This window comes from Paralichthys olivaceus, chromosome 3 (genome assembly GCF_024713975.1).
Source record: "Paralichthys olivaceus isolate ysfri-2021 chromosome 3, ASM2471397v2, whole genome shotgun sequence".
NCBI classification, from domain to species: domain Eukaryota; kingdom Metazoa; phylum Chordata; class Actinopteri; order Pleuronectiformes; family Paralichthyidae; genus Paralichthys; species Paralichthys olivaceus.
In genome coordinates this window covers 16,600,912-16,616,513 of record NC_091095.1, presented here as the reverse complement: position 1 = coordinate 16,616,513, position 15,602 = coordinate 16,600,912, and the positions used below count along the sequence as shown (strand labels likewise).

General features: G+C 40.7%; 1 protein-coding gene across 2 annotated transcripts in view; it reads right to left on the bottom strand.

Moving 5' to 3' along the window:
- Positions 1-5,802: 5,802 nt before the first annotated feature.
- Positions 5,803-15,602, bottom strand: part of lingo3a (leucine rich repeat and Ig domain containing 3a) — a 35,310-nt gene continuing 25,510 nt past the window's right edge. For both annotated transcript variants that reach the window (XM_020080386.2, XM_069522219.1), the window contains exon 2: positions 5,803-10,373. In XM_020080386.2, the coding sequence (XP_019935945.1) occupies positions 8,486-10,312 (1,827 nt within the window). In that variant the 5' untranslated portion in view covers positions 10,313-10,373 and the 3' untranslated portion in view covers positions 5,803-8,485. The remainder of the gene's footprint in view (positions 10,374-15,602) is intronic.

Here is a 15,602-nt window from a genome sequence, read left to right as displayed (position 1 = left end):
AAATGTGAATATCATGCTTCTGCCTGAGCCTTTTCAGTCAATATATAAAGAAAAGACTGTTTAGACTTTGTTTACACTACCTACCTACTGTATATTGTTGTTATATTGTTTATACAATGTGTGATGATTGAATAAAAAAAATCTCCAAATTATCGTCCTCTCTTTCACAGTAGATCTATAGAGGCGCATAGCCTGAATTTTTTTCTCTGCAGTCTTGGTTATCTGGTTGATGAATAATATTTTCCAACCAGCATTTTACAATACACCTACATATAGGTTTCAGAGCTCCTGCTGCACTTAACAAGTTCATAATAGTAATAAGAACTGAGAATAGACCAAGATGTAGTCCTGGGTGAAACATTTCATGTTGTATAAATGAAACGTGTGATGGGTGGACCTGCTTTAATGTAGTGATGTCAGATGGTAGTGATGATGCAGCTACTTACAGCTGCTCTTCCAGGTTTGGGTCAGTCTTGAGTGGAACCATCTTTCCAAAAGTAACTTTTGCAAAACCGAGCTGTAAACTTCAGCGCAGGTCTCTCTCGGACTGGAAAAATCCTGAGGGAAATACATACAGATAATAAAAGCTTGAACAGAGGGTTGTTATTTTAGCTTTGCACATTAGTGAGTTGCAACCTAAACACAGCAAATATGTAAAGTACTTGCCCCGAGATATCACATTATAGGCTGGGATCATGTACATATGCTAAATTTGAAACACACTAAGATGTGAGAACTGGTTTTTGAACCACACTAAGTCAGATGTCAGAACTGTTTGTTTTTTATTTACAAAAGGAAAATGCTGTCACCCTTGCCTCACCCTGCATGCAGTGTGCAGGAATTCCTCTCTTGTATAAACTCTGCAGTTATCCACACACAAAATGTTGAATTGTGATGCTATTTATCACGTCTGTTTCATCACATCACGAGAGATGATGAAAATCTAAACATTTCTAGCAGTGCCCATTAGCAGTTTTTATTTTTTTAATACCTTGTGCCATTTTAGTAATCTGGTCTGTCAGTCTTCTAAGGCAGACATTGCTCTTGACTACGTAACCTTCTACAAGTTATTTGTTTTAGGGCATATGCACAGTTTAATAGGCTTTAAAGACCATTATCTATCTTATCTATCACACCAACATTTTCTACTTACAAGTGGGCGTACATTACGTTGTTAACATTTATCACTTCACACCATCAACAATGAACACAGGTGGCAGCTGAGTCATAACTGAAAAGTAAAAAATCAAAAGCTTACTTTGGTTATGGTTGTAAGTTGAAAAATGAAGTGAACACAACATTCAAGTCATTTTGTCTTGGCACACTGAAGACATAATGACATTCTGGGAAATCTGACAAGAAATACTCAAGCAGACAACTGCTGGAACGTTCAGAGAATTGACGTGACGATCTGGATGAGAGTGAAGGAAAACAGACAAACTGAATACACAGGTAAAACTGATTAAGGTAATCAACAAAGGGCGGGAAGATAGACAAAGACAGGAAGTGAATTGCTGTGGAATGAGACACAAAAGTAAGTACCTAAATAAAACAGGAAATACTAAACTCACATCAAATCTAAACTTAAGGGACAAGAAGGTGGAAGTCAACAAACATAGCAATATTTACAACCTCGTGCAACAAGGTACATTTATTTGATAGTGTACATTTTTCATGTGGCTGCAAAGTAGATTTATTTAGTTTTCACTTTTACTCAGCTACATATGTCAGCAAATATCTGAAGGCCAACTTTCTATACTGATGACTGGACAATGGAGGATCAGGCAAAACTCTGAAACTTTAATGCAGGCAGAGGTCATACACAGGAGGAAGAAAGTTACAGGGAATCCAACAAGTCTACACAAGGAAGTACAAGTACACAGAGAATCTGGCAGGGAAGAGGTGTGTGAGCAGTTGTGTGTATATACTGGGTGAGTGAATGATGATGAGGTGCAGGTATTGGGTGAGTGCTGTGGCAGGAACAATGGGAGGAAGTGAAGTTAAAATCCATGAACAGAGCAAGTGAAAAACAAAATATATATTATATCATCACATCATCACAACTCTGATTCAATCAGAGTGGGCAACATTAGGCCCTACCTCCTTCAATCTGATTAAGAGGGCTGACTCATAAATCATGAATAGTATTAATGATTAATAGAATGGTAAAGTCTGTACTATTCTTGTATTACAGTATTAGGGATGAGGCTACACCCAGCAAGAACTTCGACTTTCAATACTTTAATACATTTAAAACCAAGTACTAACTTACTTCTACTCATATTTATGTGGGACTTTAACTCTTACTTGAGCAAATTACTTTCTATTTATCTGTATTTTCACTTAAGTTAGATATTTGAGTACTTCTTCCACTACTGCTTAACAGGTCTCAGCGGCAGTAACAAAATAGTTAAATGTTAAAATTATCATAAGAGCTCAAGGGGTTTTATTATCAGCCAGTTTAACAAGTTTAACAAACAACAAAACAGAAACTGCCTTTTTACAGTTATGTTATAAATTTTCCTACTGACTTAAACAAAATTCTTGGTAAATGATTATTTGCAGCTTATCTTCTGATCTGCTGGTCAACTATGACGGTCAATTGTTTGTTTAACACCTGCTAACCACTATATTTCCAAATGTGTCATTACACACACACACACCAACACACACCCACACACACAAACACACACCACATTGCAGTTACCTATCAGAGTCAACATCATGTAAATGGAAATAGCTTTGTTAAAGAAGAAGTTAAGTGTCAGTACACTTAGTCTCTTACTCAAATATAAGAGATACTTGATGGGAGGGTTTCAGAGCACTTTACATTTTGCCACTGCTATCTGTATCGTTAAAGTATAAATAAATTAAAATAAATTTAATGTGGGGTAGACCATTTGATAAGTATCTGTCAGTGTGTCATGCTTGGTTGATCACACCTCACCTCAAAATGCATAGGTCACACAGTCAACTCTTGACTAGGGCGTAAAAGTAAAAATGAAAAGAGAGTCATTTCCCTGCAACATGTGTTTTGCTAAAGGTCTAATTTGAATCTAGCAGGAATATGCTGTAACCCTATATGTTGTAAATATGCATCTAATTAACAAATGTGAAACATTAAGTAAATTCTCTTTCCTATCCTTTTCTTCTCCAATTTCAAAACTACTAGACCTGGTAGGTATTAAAATATGGAGAAAGATATGACACAGTAAAGAGTCACAGCCGTGAGAAAGTGTACATGAATGCTGAATGATTTAGATTCTGGATCAAGACAAGAAGAAGGGAAACAACTCATTTCTTATCAAAGGCCATTATAATATTCTCCAAAGACACATGTCACACTAACCTCTGCAATGGTTGGAATGGCTCCTCTTTGGTGTGGCGTCTGATGGTAGTGATGGCGATGCTACGTCCAGATTTTTTTTTTGTCATTCTTGAAGATCATTTTAAAATGATCTGATGGACGTTTAGCTCTACTTTAAATCTGAAAACACATTTCATGTGACAGTTAAGCCTGCAGGTCTCAACAGTAAGCAGAGCGTCTACTTTCATTTACTGGGTTGCAGAAAAAAATGGCTTTGTAAGAGTCCCGCTCACATCTTCCTAAACAAATTCAAACCTCAGGTTAGTGTTGTAGCACATTAGCTGGTTTTATTTAAATCAGCTCGAAAATATCTTTGTATCTTTGTTTGCTTCATCAAATTATTCATTAAGTTCCTGGAGGAGGGTGGAAAACTCATCACACTTTTTAAAATGTTACAGGAGGTCACACAGGACATCTTGCCATAGCATTAGCACAGATAATGTCTCCCATGTCAAAAGTGATCCATGCATTAAAATGATGAGACTGGAGGTATATATATATATACTGTATATATATTATATATATATATATACTGTATACAGTATATATATTCTATATCAATAATCTGCTCAGTGATAGTCAAAATGACATGTGAGGAATCAGGAAAGACAAGGTTGTGACTGAAAAGACACAATCAGTAAGTTGTGAGTGTCCATGTCATTGTCTCCAAACAGTTCAGTCTCTGCCTGTCCAGCGTAGAGTTTTCAAACTAAAATTGGGCTAAAAATCTCCAGAGCAGTGTGGACGCCAGATGCATCCGCAGTAGAGTTGATGCATTTTCATAAGTAGTCATATGTCGAACCTTTGAAAGAATTTTACTTTGTCCAGTTCAAGCAGTTCTGCAGCAGCAACCAGGCTCCTTCACAAATTGTCCTTTTGAATTGTGTGTCAGCGTCTTCTCACCACCATTACTCACCCACGTAACACTGTCTCGGTCGTGTGAGGGCTGATTATTTTCAGGTCATTTGTCCTCATCCAGTTTTGCTGCGTGTTTCCAGCTGTAATGACGCCCTAACCCTCTTTTTCATCAACCCACAAGCCCATTTGTCAGTTTTTTTATCATTTCCTCTTACAAATCAGCTTGTCTTTTCTTGACAGTCACGATGTGTAACACGCATGTGTTTTGTTCACCTTGAGTGTGACCTGATGGGCAATGACACCATCCTGAAGTCCACTGTTTTCTTATAATACAAGTATATGCTCTCAGGAGAATTTTGTGTGTGCTTGTGTTTCTGAGTTGCATATTTGTATTTGTCTCCTGGGCCAGATTAGACTGTCTGGTGGGCCACCTCCAGACTGGAGGCCCCAGAAGTCCCCCACCCCTGATGAAGTCAGATGAGTCATACATATTTCGAACAACAGAATAGAACAGGTGTGAATCCCTGTTACTTTAGTACTCTGAGATATTCATCATTTACTGCTGTTTTGGAGACTCATGGCAGACAAACAAACTACATGTTTAGGTCATGTTTTATCCTGGTCTTAATAAAAAAAAAAAGATTATTAAAGAGGCTTTGCTTTATAACGTGATTAGTGATTGTGAGGATGTATTGATGTCTTCTTGTGTCTTCAATGTGCGGTATAGATCTGTATCTACCAGGTCTTGTATTATTTCATTTTTCAGGAGTGCCTTGTGGGATTTCTTCACACATTTATTTCCAAGATGTGCTCCTTTTTTCACCTTTTTGTTCTAAAATGTCTCTTTAGAGGCCGGTTTGAACAATAGAAAATATTTTAAAGATCTAATGCAGACAAGACATACAAAATACTCTATAAAGTTTCTATACTTTCACAGAAAAGTTGAGTTACTCAACTCATAAAGTCACCTATTTCACAGTCATGGGGAATGTCTCAGTGCATGTGAACTAGAGATTTCAAGTGTCTGCTTCACACTTCGATTTTTGCATAACCATCCAGAATAGTGTGTATATATATATATATGTATAAATCAAACTCCAATTTGATATCAGCACATATTAATAAAAATAAATATAAAAACAATGTCGTGGAGTCAAACAAAGAAACTGTTTGACATTTGAGTGAAAGGAGACAATTGAGGAAGATATTTTGATAAATATAGCAGGTGCTGAACATCTTCCGGTTGCCTGCCTTACTTCCTCCTTAAGACGTCCCTGAAGTGCACACCACTTCTTATATGTCTTTGACTTCAGCAGTTACAAGTCATAAGTTAAGTATGAATTCATTTTCCCAGTGATGAGGCTCAGTTTAGTTTAATTAGTTACAATGAATTAAAACAGTCAACGACACACTACAAGACAGAACATTTTCAGGGGACCCCCTTATACACATCCCCTGAGGTGATTAGAAATATCTTTTTTCTTATTTCAGAGTTATGTGAAAGAACAACACTGGATAAATAGCTAAGAAAGATATTAGAAATGTATTGAAAATATTCTCACCATGTCAGCACAGAATACCCATATCATGATTATTTTAATGAGTGAAGATGCAAACTTGAGAATCCCTGAATAAAGTCATAACAGAAAAATGGTTAAAAGCATCTTGTGCTTTGATGAAAACACAAAATGAGTAAAAACAATTCTTCTCTATCAGTGTTGTGTATCAGGGCAGGAACTTTTTCTTTCGAGCTGTTAATATTTATGTGTAGTGTAGATAACACGTTCATTTATCTGAATCAACTGATTATTTCAAGAAAAAATTAAATAAGACAAACCTGGGGAAAAACATACCATAATAATCTGCAACACAGAGAGAGGGTGGAGAGATCAGACAGCAGCTGTAAAAAACAGGACAGGACATCATCATAGCAGATAATATAGCATGCTTTATAAACAGTGTGCTTCCTTTTTATAAAACAGTACAATACAAAACAGTCTAGCACTTCCAGACACAATGGCTTCCATATTTACAGGAGGAGTTCATCATGTAAGACAATTAAAAATACATCAGTTGTTATCACAGAGAGGAAACTTAACTGATGTCAGATCAGTCCAAGAACATATTCACAGTTGGTTAATAATAACTTATTGTGCAGTATATGTGAGCGAACATGGAATGACGCTCCACCACTCCGTTTACAGTTTGTACTGTTTGTTTGCTTTGTGAGGAATGTTACGTAATTTATTACACAAAATGAATTTTCACTTTCAATACTATTGGCAGCAGGTCAGCCCTCCAACACTTTCATAATTGCTTTATGGGAAATTTTACATGATTATTCAATCTTTTGCTGATGATTTTATGACTAGTATTTTTGATTTGCTGCCATTGTAAAGCAATTTGTAATGTGGAGTTTGAAAATCAAATTAGTAAATCAAGTTTATTATTATTATTACTATTATTATTGCCATTTATTGCCAACAGAGGGCAGCAGAGTAACAGTGTTAAAAGTGGAATGGCTGAACCTAAGCAGCTGATCTCACAACTGGTGCGATCAAAAGAAGTTTCAAATTATATATGCAGCTAATCTGTATTCTCACACTCTCAAAATAATGTCTGGGGTTATGAGGAAAAGTTGATTTAGTGACTCCAGTTTCTAGGGTTGATATAGACTGGTGTGGTATAGAAGTACTACACATTTTAATTTTTCAGTGGACATGACTGCAAATTCATGTGAAACGTAGGACTTTTTCCGACTGTATTCCTTAAATTTAATTATTAAATCTTATTGAATTTCACCAATAGAACAAAATATATTCAAACTCGTACAAAAATGTTGCACACCTCCCTTTTGTGGCCTGTTGTTATGACCCCAGCACCGAGCCCTTTGCTGTTAAAGTGTCTGTGTCTTCCTAAAATACCCAGAGTTCCCCTTCTGACTGGCTCAATTTCATTATGACCTCTGTTCCAGTCTGCAAGGTCTATATCGCATTAGCATTTTTCTGTTCGTGTCTAAAAACAGATTGAGATCCTGATGAGAGTCCACTTAACTCCTTCCCCTGGTGGTCAGCCAAACGCCTCCCTTATGACAGTGACAAGGTCAGGAATAGGCAGACGAACAAAAACCTAACATGGACGCCCCCCTTGTGATTTGTGTTGTTTGAGCTCAGATGTGATACAGTGAGAGTGTAAAATATCTGTTTATGACTGGACTAGATAGCAATGATTTTGAAAAAGAATTACAATTACAGTAGGACGGCAAAATCTGATCAGTCAACATTACTATAAACAACGACAAGGATGTCAGAGTTTACAAAATATATAATACAATCTTATACAGTATAATCTATTCAACACAAATGTTCACTTTACAAATAATTCACATTATTCAAAGTAAGAAGTCAACGTTCATCTTTACACAGGATTTTCAGATTAACAGGGCAAAAGTCTTGTACAGTGTGACAGTGGACAAACGAAAGAGCAAGTGTGCATGTGTGCACATGACCTGTAGAGCCCCACTTTTGTTTTAAGTCACCCTTGACCATCCAATGAAAACTTCTCTCTCCCACATTGACAGTGATATTACATGGTGCTTTATGGTCAAATTGGCAGTGTTGCAGAGTAGTAGTCGTTTTGTATAATTATATTTTCTGTAAGAACTCATCAACAGCTAAAAAAGCAGAGCCTCTACATATTAATGCTCTAAAGTTCTGCAGATGAGTGTAAAGATGCAGTATTATAGCTCAAACTAGTCAAATACATGTTGGCAAGTCCTTGGCAATCATTGAGCACCACCCAGCTGTTATGTATTCATGAGTTTAGAGATAGAGAGCTTGAGTCGCCTCAAACGGAGCAAGGTGAAGTCCTTTACAGATGAAGGGAGACAGGGATCCTGGGGGGAAGAAAGAGGGAGTTGGCAAAGAGTTCTGCAGAGGTTAAAGACTGACGGGACTCTGAGTGCTATTGTTGCTTTGTCTTTTTTTTAACAGTCCTTTGAAGACATCTTTAAATATAATCCACGTTTCCTCTGCACAATAACAAGGACACAAAATAAAGAGCAGTAGAAATACATCATCTCAAATCCATACCGATTGCCTTTTTTCCCATACGTAGTCATTTTTCAAAAACGTCCTATAAATAAATAATTCTAATGTTTTGCAAGCGCAAGCACCCACTCCAGTGTTTTTATGTCCCAGCTTGCCATTGCTTGTAAACAGCATCAGGGACAGAATACTAAAAAGAAAAACAGGCCCATGATCAAATCATTTTCATGTTGAACTTTCGCGCCCCGCCCTGTCCTCCGCTCGCAGCAGGTCCGTCCACTTTCCTGAAGGAATATTCCACCGAGAAATTGTTCTTGTGCTGCCCCCTCCCTCGACTCCACACAAACAGCAGGATGAAGCAGAACAGGACCACACCCAGGAACATGATGCAGCCCATAGCTGTGGATATGAGGATGGTCTTGAGGTCCAGAGTAAACTTCAAGAAGACTCTGGTGTCGTTTAGATTAGTGTCATTTAGATCCCCGGCATAGTAAGTGCGGTTGGCCATGAGGGCTGCGTCTAGCGGCAGCCCGCTCACTGTAAGAGTGGCAAAATAGGTGTCATTTCCACCAGCGTTACTGGCTATGCAGATGTAAGTTCCACTGTCTGTCACCTGGGCGTACCGTATTTCTAGCGTGCCTTCTGGTAACACAGTTAAGCGTCCGCTGCTCTTTGTGGTGATGCGACGGCGCTGAGGGGAGATCCAGAATATCACTGGCGCAGGCTCCCCTTCAGCTTTGCATATGAACGACACCACCTGTCCCTCGCGGGCAGATATCTGCTGCAGTTTCCTGTTGCGGATTTTGGGCTTCTGGCAAGTGAAGTGATCAAAGAGGGCCGAGTCAGAGAAAGCGTTGAGCGCCCGTCCTTGCACCTCGACAGGCATCATACACACCGGGGAGGCGCCGTCAAAATTAAGGGTCTTCCTGCGCTGGAGGATCCAGAGCAGACGGCAGTCGCAGGCCAGAGGGTTTCCATCCAAACGTAGTGTCTCCAGAGTGTTGACAGACTGAAACGCTCCCTCCTCCAGGGTCACCAGGCTGTTAGTGGAGAGGTTAAGAAGGCGGATCTGCCTCAGGCCACCCAGTGCGTATGGCTGCACTATTATCAGGTTCGTGTTGACCATATGCAGCTCCTTCAGCCTGACAAGGTCCCGCAGCGCCCAGGACTCCAACACCGAGATGGGGTTGTAGGAAAGGTTGAGGCTGGTGAGGTGGGCCAGACTGCGCAGGGCGGAGGTCGGCACAGATGTGATGTTAGTGTGTGTGATAGACAACCAGGACAAGTTAAGCCCCTGCAAGCTGTGAGGGGAAATGTGCTCTAGAAAGGGCCAGTGGTTGATTTCGAGCCCCTTCAGGTTTCCCAGCTTGCGGAAGTTCTGGTCTTCTAAGGAGGAGATGCTGAGGTAGCGGAGCCGCAGAGTCACCAGGTTATGCAGATAAGACAGAGACTGGCTGGACACAGATGTCAGGTTGCACCTCTCGATGGTCAGCTCCCTCAGCCCCACGAGACCCAGAAAGGCCTTGTTGGAGATATAAACCAGATCATTGTCTCCAACTTCTAAGTTTTTTAGGCTTTTCAGGTCCTGGAAAGTAAAGTCCAAAAGAATCACAATCTTATTCCCACTGAGGTCCAGTGACGTCAGGTTGGAGAGACGTGAGAAAGCCCCCATTGGGACCAGTTTCAGCTGGTTGCCCCTCAGCGAAAGCGACTGCAGGTTCTGGAGACTAGAAAAAGCATTCGGTTCTAGGACACTAATCATGTTGTCACTCAAGTCCAACTTTTCAAGTCGGGGATACGAAAGCAGGTCTCCATGCTCTACCCAGCGGAGTTTGTTTCCACTGAGATCCAGGATCTTGGAGTCCTGTGGAATGCCGTCTGGCAGTGCTGACAGGCGTTTGCCGAAACAGGACACGGTCTTGAGCTTCGCGATGCAGTCGCAACGTTGAGGACATCCCTGGCTGTGTGTTGGCGACACTGTGATCATCAGCAGCAAGAAGAGGAAAGGCAGGAGCCAGTCCTGGTTCAGGCTCATCCCCATGACCCTCCTCTCCACTGCTTCCTCCTGCTCCTGTCTGGGGTTAAATCACTGGGCCAGACACCTGAGGGGAAGAATCGGAGGAAGAAAAGGAAAAGAGGATGGTGAATGGAGGGGTGGGAGGTGGGGATGTGAATGAGAGGGACAGACAAAGAGAGAGACAGTGAGACAAATTAATTACACTCCATTCCCCTTTAAAGCAGCGATCAAACACTCTAAATGAGTGGAATTACAATTACAAACTCTAATTGACCCGGCACAGCAGTGAAATTAAAGCCAGAGCGCAGAGATAATCCTCAAAGCAGCGAGTTCTGTGTTCAGCCGAAGCAGTTCGGTTAACATTGTTCAACTGTGCTCTGCAGGCACTCCGGCTTTTGAAATCATATGTCACAATAACTCAGTCAATAATATTATCTGTGTAAATCTCAGAGGCGTGAGGCTTATCATGAGAGGAGCTCGCTGCAGCCTGACCTGCATACAGCTTTATGGCTTTCATATGACACACACACACACACACACACACACACACACACACACACACACACACACACACACACACACACACACACACACACACACACACACACACACACACACACACACACACACACACACACACACACACACCTCTCCCTCCACCACCCGATGTTTGCAGCAGACTGTTAATCCCTTTATAAACCCAACGTGAAATACCAACCAGAGGGACGGAAGCAGCGCTGGATAACATGTTCCATCACATCCTTATAATGCAACGTTGCTGCTGACAGTGTGTTAAAACATATCGAAAGGCCAGCTCTGCTTTCACTCTCACTAGTTCACACATTATGAGGGTCCCATCCTGTAATATGTGCTGGCTGTGCTGCTACAAGGGCACAAACATATGCAGAAAAACACTGAAAAATCATTGTCCTTAACACCTGAAAAAATTGGAAACAGATGTAAGACTGAGACTATACCTATATGGACACTCGGAGAGGACCGACCTCCGCAAAGGCCCTATATCTCGTCATGTTAAAGAATCTGCCTGTTTATCCAAATCCGCTTCAAAATGTAAACCAAATCACATGAGTTGAGTTGTTTTTGCAAAATCTTGCTGGCAAAGAAATGCAGACAAAACATAACTGCCAGCAGGGATGAAACCTTATTTACCCCCACTTTCTTTTAGTGAGCAGAATTATGGAAAAACTTCTGGTTGGATAACCACCCAAAATTCAGTTAAAACTCTAATATCGATCAATCGATCATTATGTGGTGATCAGTGTTGATAATGTGCCGGTGGTTACAAAAACATCAATCACACAAATCATAGACGTTGTGTCTGCATGTCAGCGCAAATAAAGAGGGAGAGAGAACAGGAGCAAGGTTGGACTGGATATAAATAATTCAATATAATATATAATAGGTGCCAAGTAAGGGTATATTAATACGGTTGAGGCGTAGAGTCATAGAAAGTGACAGTATATGGTGATGCAATGATGTGGCTCTATGGTGACTCCAGCCCCTGGAAAAGTAAAATGGTTCTTTGAAGGTTCCCATGCTGAACCAGCAGTTTTTGCATAATCCTGTTATCTGATGAAGCATAACCTCCTTGACAGAGGAAACTGTGACTGTTAAATGTTAATGTTTGGCACAGTTCAAGAATTTACTAGTCCATAGAAACTGAAGTGAAACAAAGAAATGCACCTGAGTCATAAGACGGAAGGCGTTTTGGCATTTGGACGAGAACTAACACTGCTGAATGGGTTTTTAATTCCCTCCTGCTGCTGTTACAGACAACTTAATAACTCCTTTCATGTCCCTCACCTCTACACATGTTCTCATTTACAATTCACCCAGGTTCCTACATGAATATTGAATATCAGCCAACCTGCCACTGAATAAATGTAACTGTCTGAAAATGCCAGCAGAACTGTCTGATAGAGAGGCAAAAATGAGCAGAGCATTGTTTAAAAAAATCATCTTAAAATATGAAGAGTTCAGACATCTGAGAACCCATCAGTAGAATTAAACAAAAAAAGAGGCAGCATAGACGACAGCGATGGAAGATGCTAACCCCCCCACATATACATTAATCAGACACAGCGGCCTGACAGTCCACAGCCCACAAAGTGTGTGTCATTCACTGTGATCTAAGTAGACACTGAAGCTAAAGTCTTTTCTGCAGCAAAGGATGGAGCTGAGTTTTTGGTTCGGTAACTGAAACCAAACATGGCAGCTAATCTGGAGTCCTCCACAGATTTCACCTTGAAAATCATTGAAATTAATAGATTGATACATTTGTTGCAAGAACTTGATGCTGCAAACAGAATGCACTATTTACAGAAGTGTTTGTGCTTTTTTTCTCTCTCTGTGTATAAACTGTGCTGCTTTGTACACTTTGTCCATTTCTGATTACTGGGCACTGAATGCTTTGATGGCATTTGATGGCAGAGATATCACCCTCACAAGCCCAAAAATGTGCTCTGTGACCTTTGACCACCAAAATCTTATCAGTTCGTCCTTAAAACCAAATTTGTACCAAATTTGAAGAAATTACCTCAAGGCGTCCTTGATATATCACGTTCACGGGGATGGGACGGACAGACGGACAAACAGACAACCCGAAAACATAATGCCTCAGACCACTGGCTGTCACTGGCACAGAGGCATAAAAATTACTTGTCGGGACATTAGGGACTCTGTAGTACACAGTAGCATTGTGCATGTCTATGTGCTTCTGTAACAAGTGAAGTTACCCAGCATGGGATCAATAAAACTTATTATATCTTCAGGTTGAGGTTTGAAAATTCTAGCCAGAACGTGGGATGAATGTCTTAGTGGACGACTTGTCAACTCGTGTCAACGTCATAATTGGAGCAATGTCCTATTCAGAAAAAGATTGATAGTTAGATTATTGGTGTCCATGTAAAGTCAGCTCAAATCTGACTGCTCTCATTAAAGGATAACTAAAACTTTGGGTATTTACATGTTTATGAAACTCTAAACAAGGAGGTGGGTGTTGATACTCGCAGCTGTGACCACAAACGTCCTCCTCCGAACACCAAACGCTGCCCCCTCCCCATATATCTTGTATCATTGTCAGTTAACATCGTCTTTTTTCCAAACCCATATCTGGTGGCAGTCACTTGCTAATAAGCCCGAAGGGCCCAGAGGCCCAGCATCAACAGCAGGTGGATAGAGCAGCGTTCACTCATCTCCACACAGAGCTGGGAGTCCGAGAGGCTACTGTTACCTGTAGTAAGCCGAGTCAAAAATAACCTTGAGTGTCACATCTCTTTGATTACGCGGCAGGAGGACTCCAGCGCTGACCTGCAGCAGATGCTGGTGACAGAGGGCAGTGCTGAGGCGCTGCTGGAAGGAAGGAGCTGGTTCTGGATGGATGGACTCTCTAACATACTCAGGGAAAGTTCATGCCTTTTTCACAGGTTTCCTGCCTGTAACCTCAAATCCCACTTATCTGCTTCGGCGGCATAGGATCACATCCCGCCCCCGAGCAGAACCAAAAGACATAGGCTGCGGTCGGATAGTCAAAATAATCTCCTTTCATAACCACTTCTCCTTGACCCCGAGAAAAAATGTGATGAGGTTAAGGAAAGATGCAAAAGAGAAGCCGTAAGGAGTTATGAAAGGGGAACTGGAGCTCAGACGATCATGTGAGGTGCAAATATAATGTGTCATTTCAAATGTGTGGTATTTTCTCCTTTCCTTTATGAAGAATGGTCCAGTGTTTCCTATGCAGATAAGGAATCATTGAAGACCATTTTCTAACTGTTTCGAAAATGTGAACAGCTGTTATTAATGGCGGCTGCTGAAATTCACTCAGTTAGGAACCTTCCAAAGCAAAATTGACTTTTGGAACGCACCCTGGAACTCAGTCTGTAAAGTCAGGAGATGTTCACCAAACTGAACTATACTAAGCAGAATCATTAGCAGCTCCGAGATAAACTGCAATGGTTCCATCAGCTTCGAACGGACAACACTGTAGGTGTTTAATGTTGTCATGGTAACGCTTGCACTATCTCCATCTACCCTACTGCTTCGAATTCTCTGCCTAGGCTGCTAGTTTTTAATCCTGATTGAAACATACCTGTCCACTAGATGTCCTCAGCGAAGTCCCTGTCTCTGTGTGCTGCTGACCTGACCTGAACATCTCGGCCACCTGGTTGTGCAACTTCTTGTTGGTTTACAGTCAATATAATTTATTTCTGCATCAAGGCTTTCTTTCCTTCCTCATACCTGCGGCTGAGATTCTGTGAGTTACCTGTTGTGTCTGTGTTTAGTCCGTGTTTGCACATCAATCACGGTAGTTGTCTGTCCCTGTTAAATATATGAATAAAATATGAAATTACTATCAGTAAAAGTTGTTCATGCAACAGCATCAGTACAGTTTCTTTATCTAACTACTTTTGTTGCCAGGCAACTTTAACTAATCCAGTACTTTATATTAGAAACAACTTCACTGCCTGAAGTGATGTTCTATTCTGGGAATGGTTCAATATTTATACACAAGGGGGGTGAAGATATTTGAAACATCTATTTTTTGTTTCTGTGGAAAGTGTTACGCTGTCGACTGTACCAGCTTTACATATTCGTCATCAGACTGTAAAACCCTATGAGATAACTCCAGAAGACCAAAGGGCTTCAAGAGACAGCCATCATCACTAGTGAGTTTGCTGTAGCCTGGAAGTTACTGACGGTTTAGCACATTTTCCTTTAAAAAGGCAAATAATTGATTCATATTGAGCTGTTACTAATAATTTTACTTATGGCTCTGTTCTTTTTAGGTGCGTCTGTAATTTAAGACAGCAAGTCCCCAAACATGTTTTCCCCTAGTGGAAGGCTGCAGTACAGGCCACACACCCTGCCTCCTCCATGTTTATAAATCTAGAGGCCAAACTCTACAACAGCAATGTCCTTTATGGCTCAGATTGCTGGCACGTTGTGAAAGCTGTGATTTTCCTACCATGACTTTGTAGGAAAACCAGATGTATAAATCAGATCCCAAAACAGAGTCTGTGAAAACAAATCAGCCTGATTATGCATTTGCAGCACAATGGCCACATTTTACAACCCCGGTCTCTGTTTTAGTGTCCCTTTGGAGATATAATGCCTGAATCCTCGTAAAGATGTCTTAATCCTGTCCTGCCCTTCAAAGTGAAGCTTTAAACTGCAGCTCACACTCGGATTTTGATGCCAGAAGAACTTTGTATAGCCCGAATCATTCACATGCTAACAAAGGTTATGTTTCTGACTCAAAGAGAGCCACTGTGCAGTCACTATCTGCTGAACTATG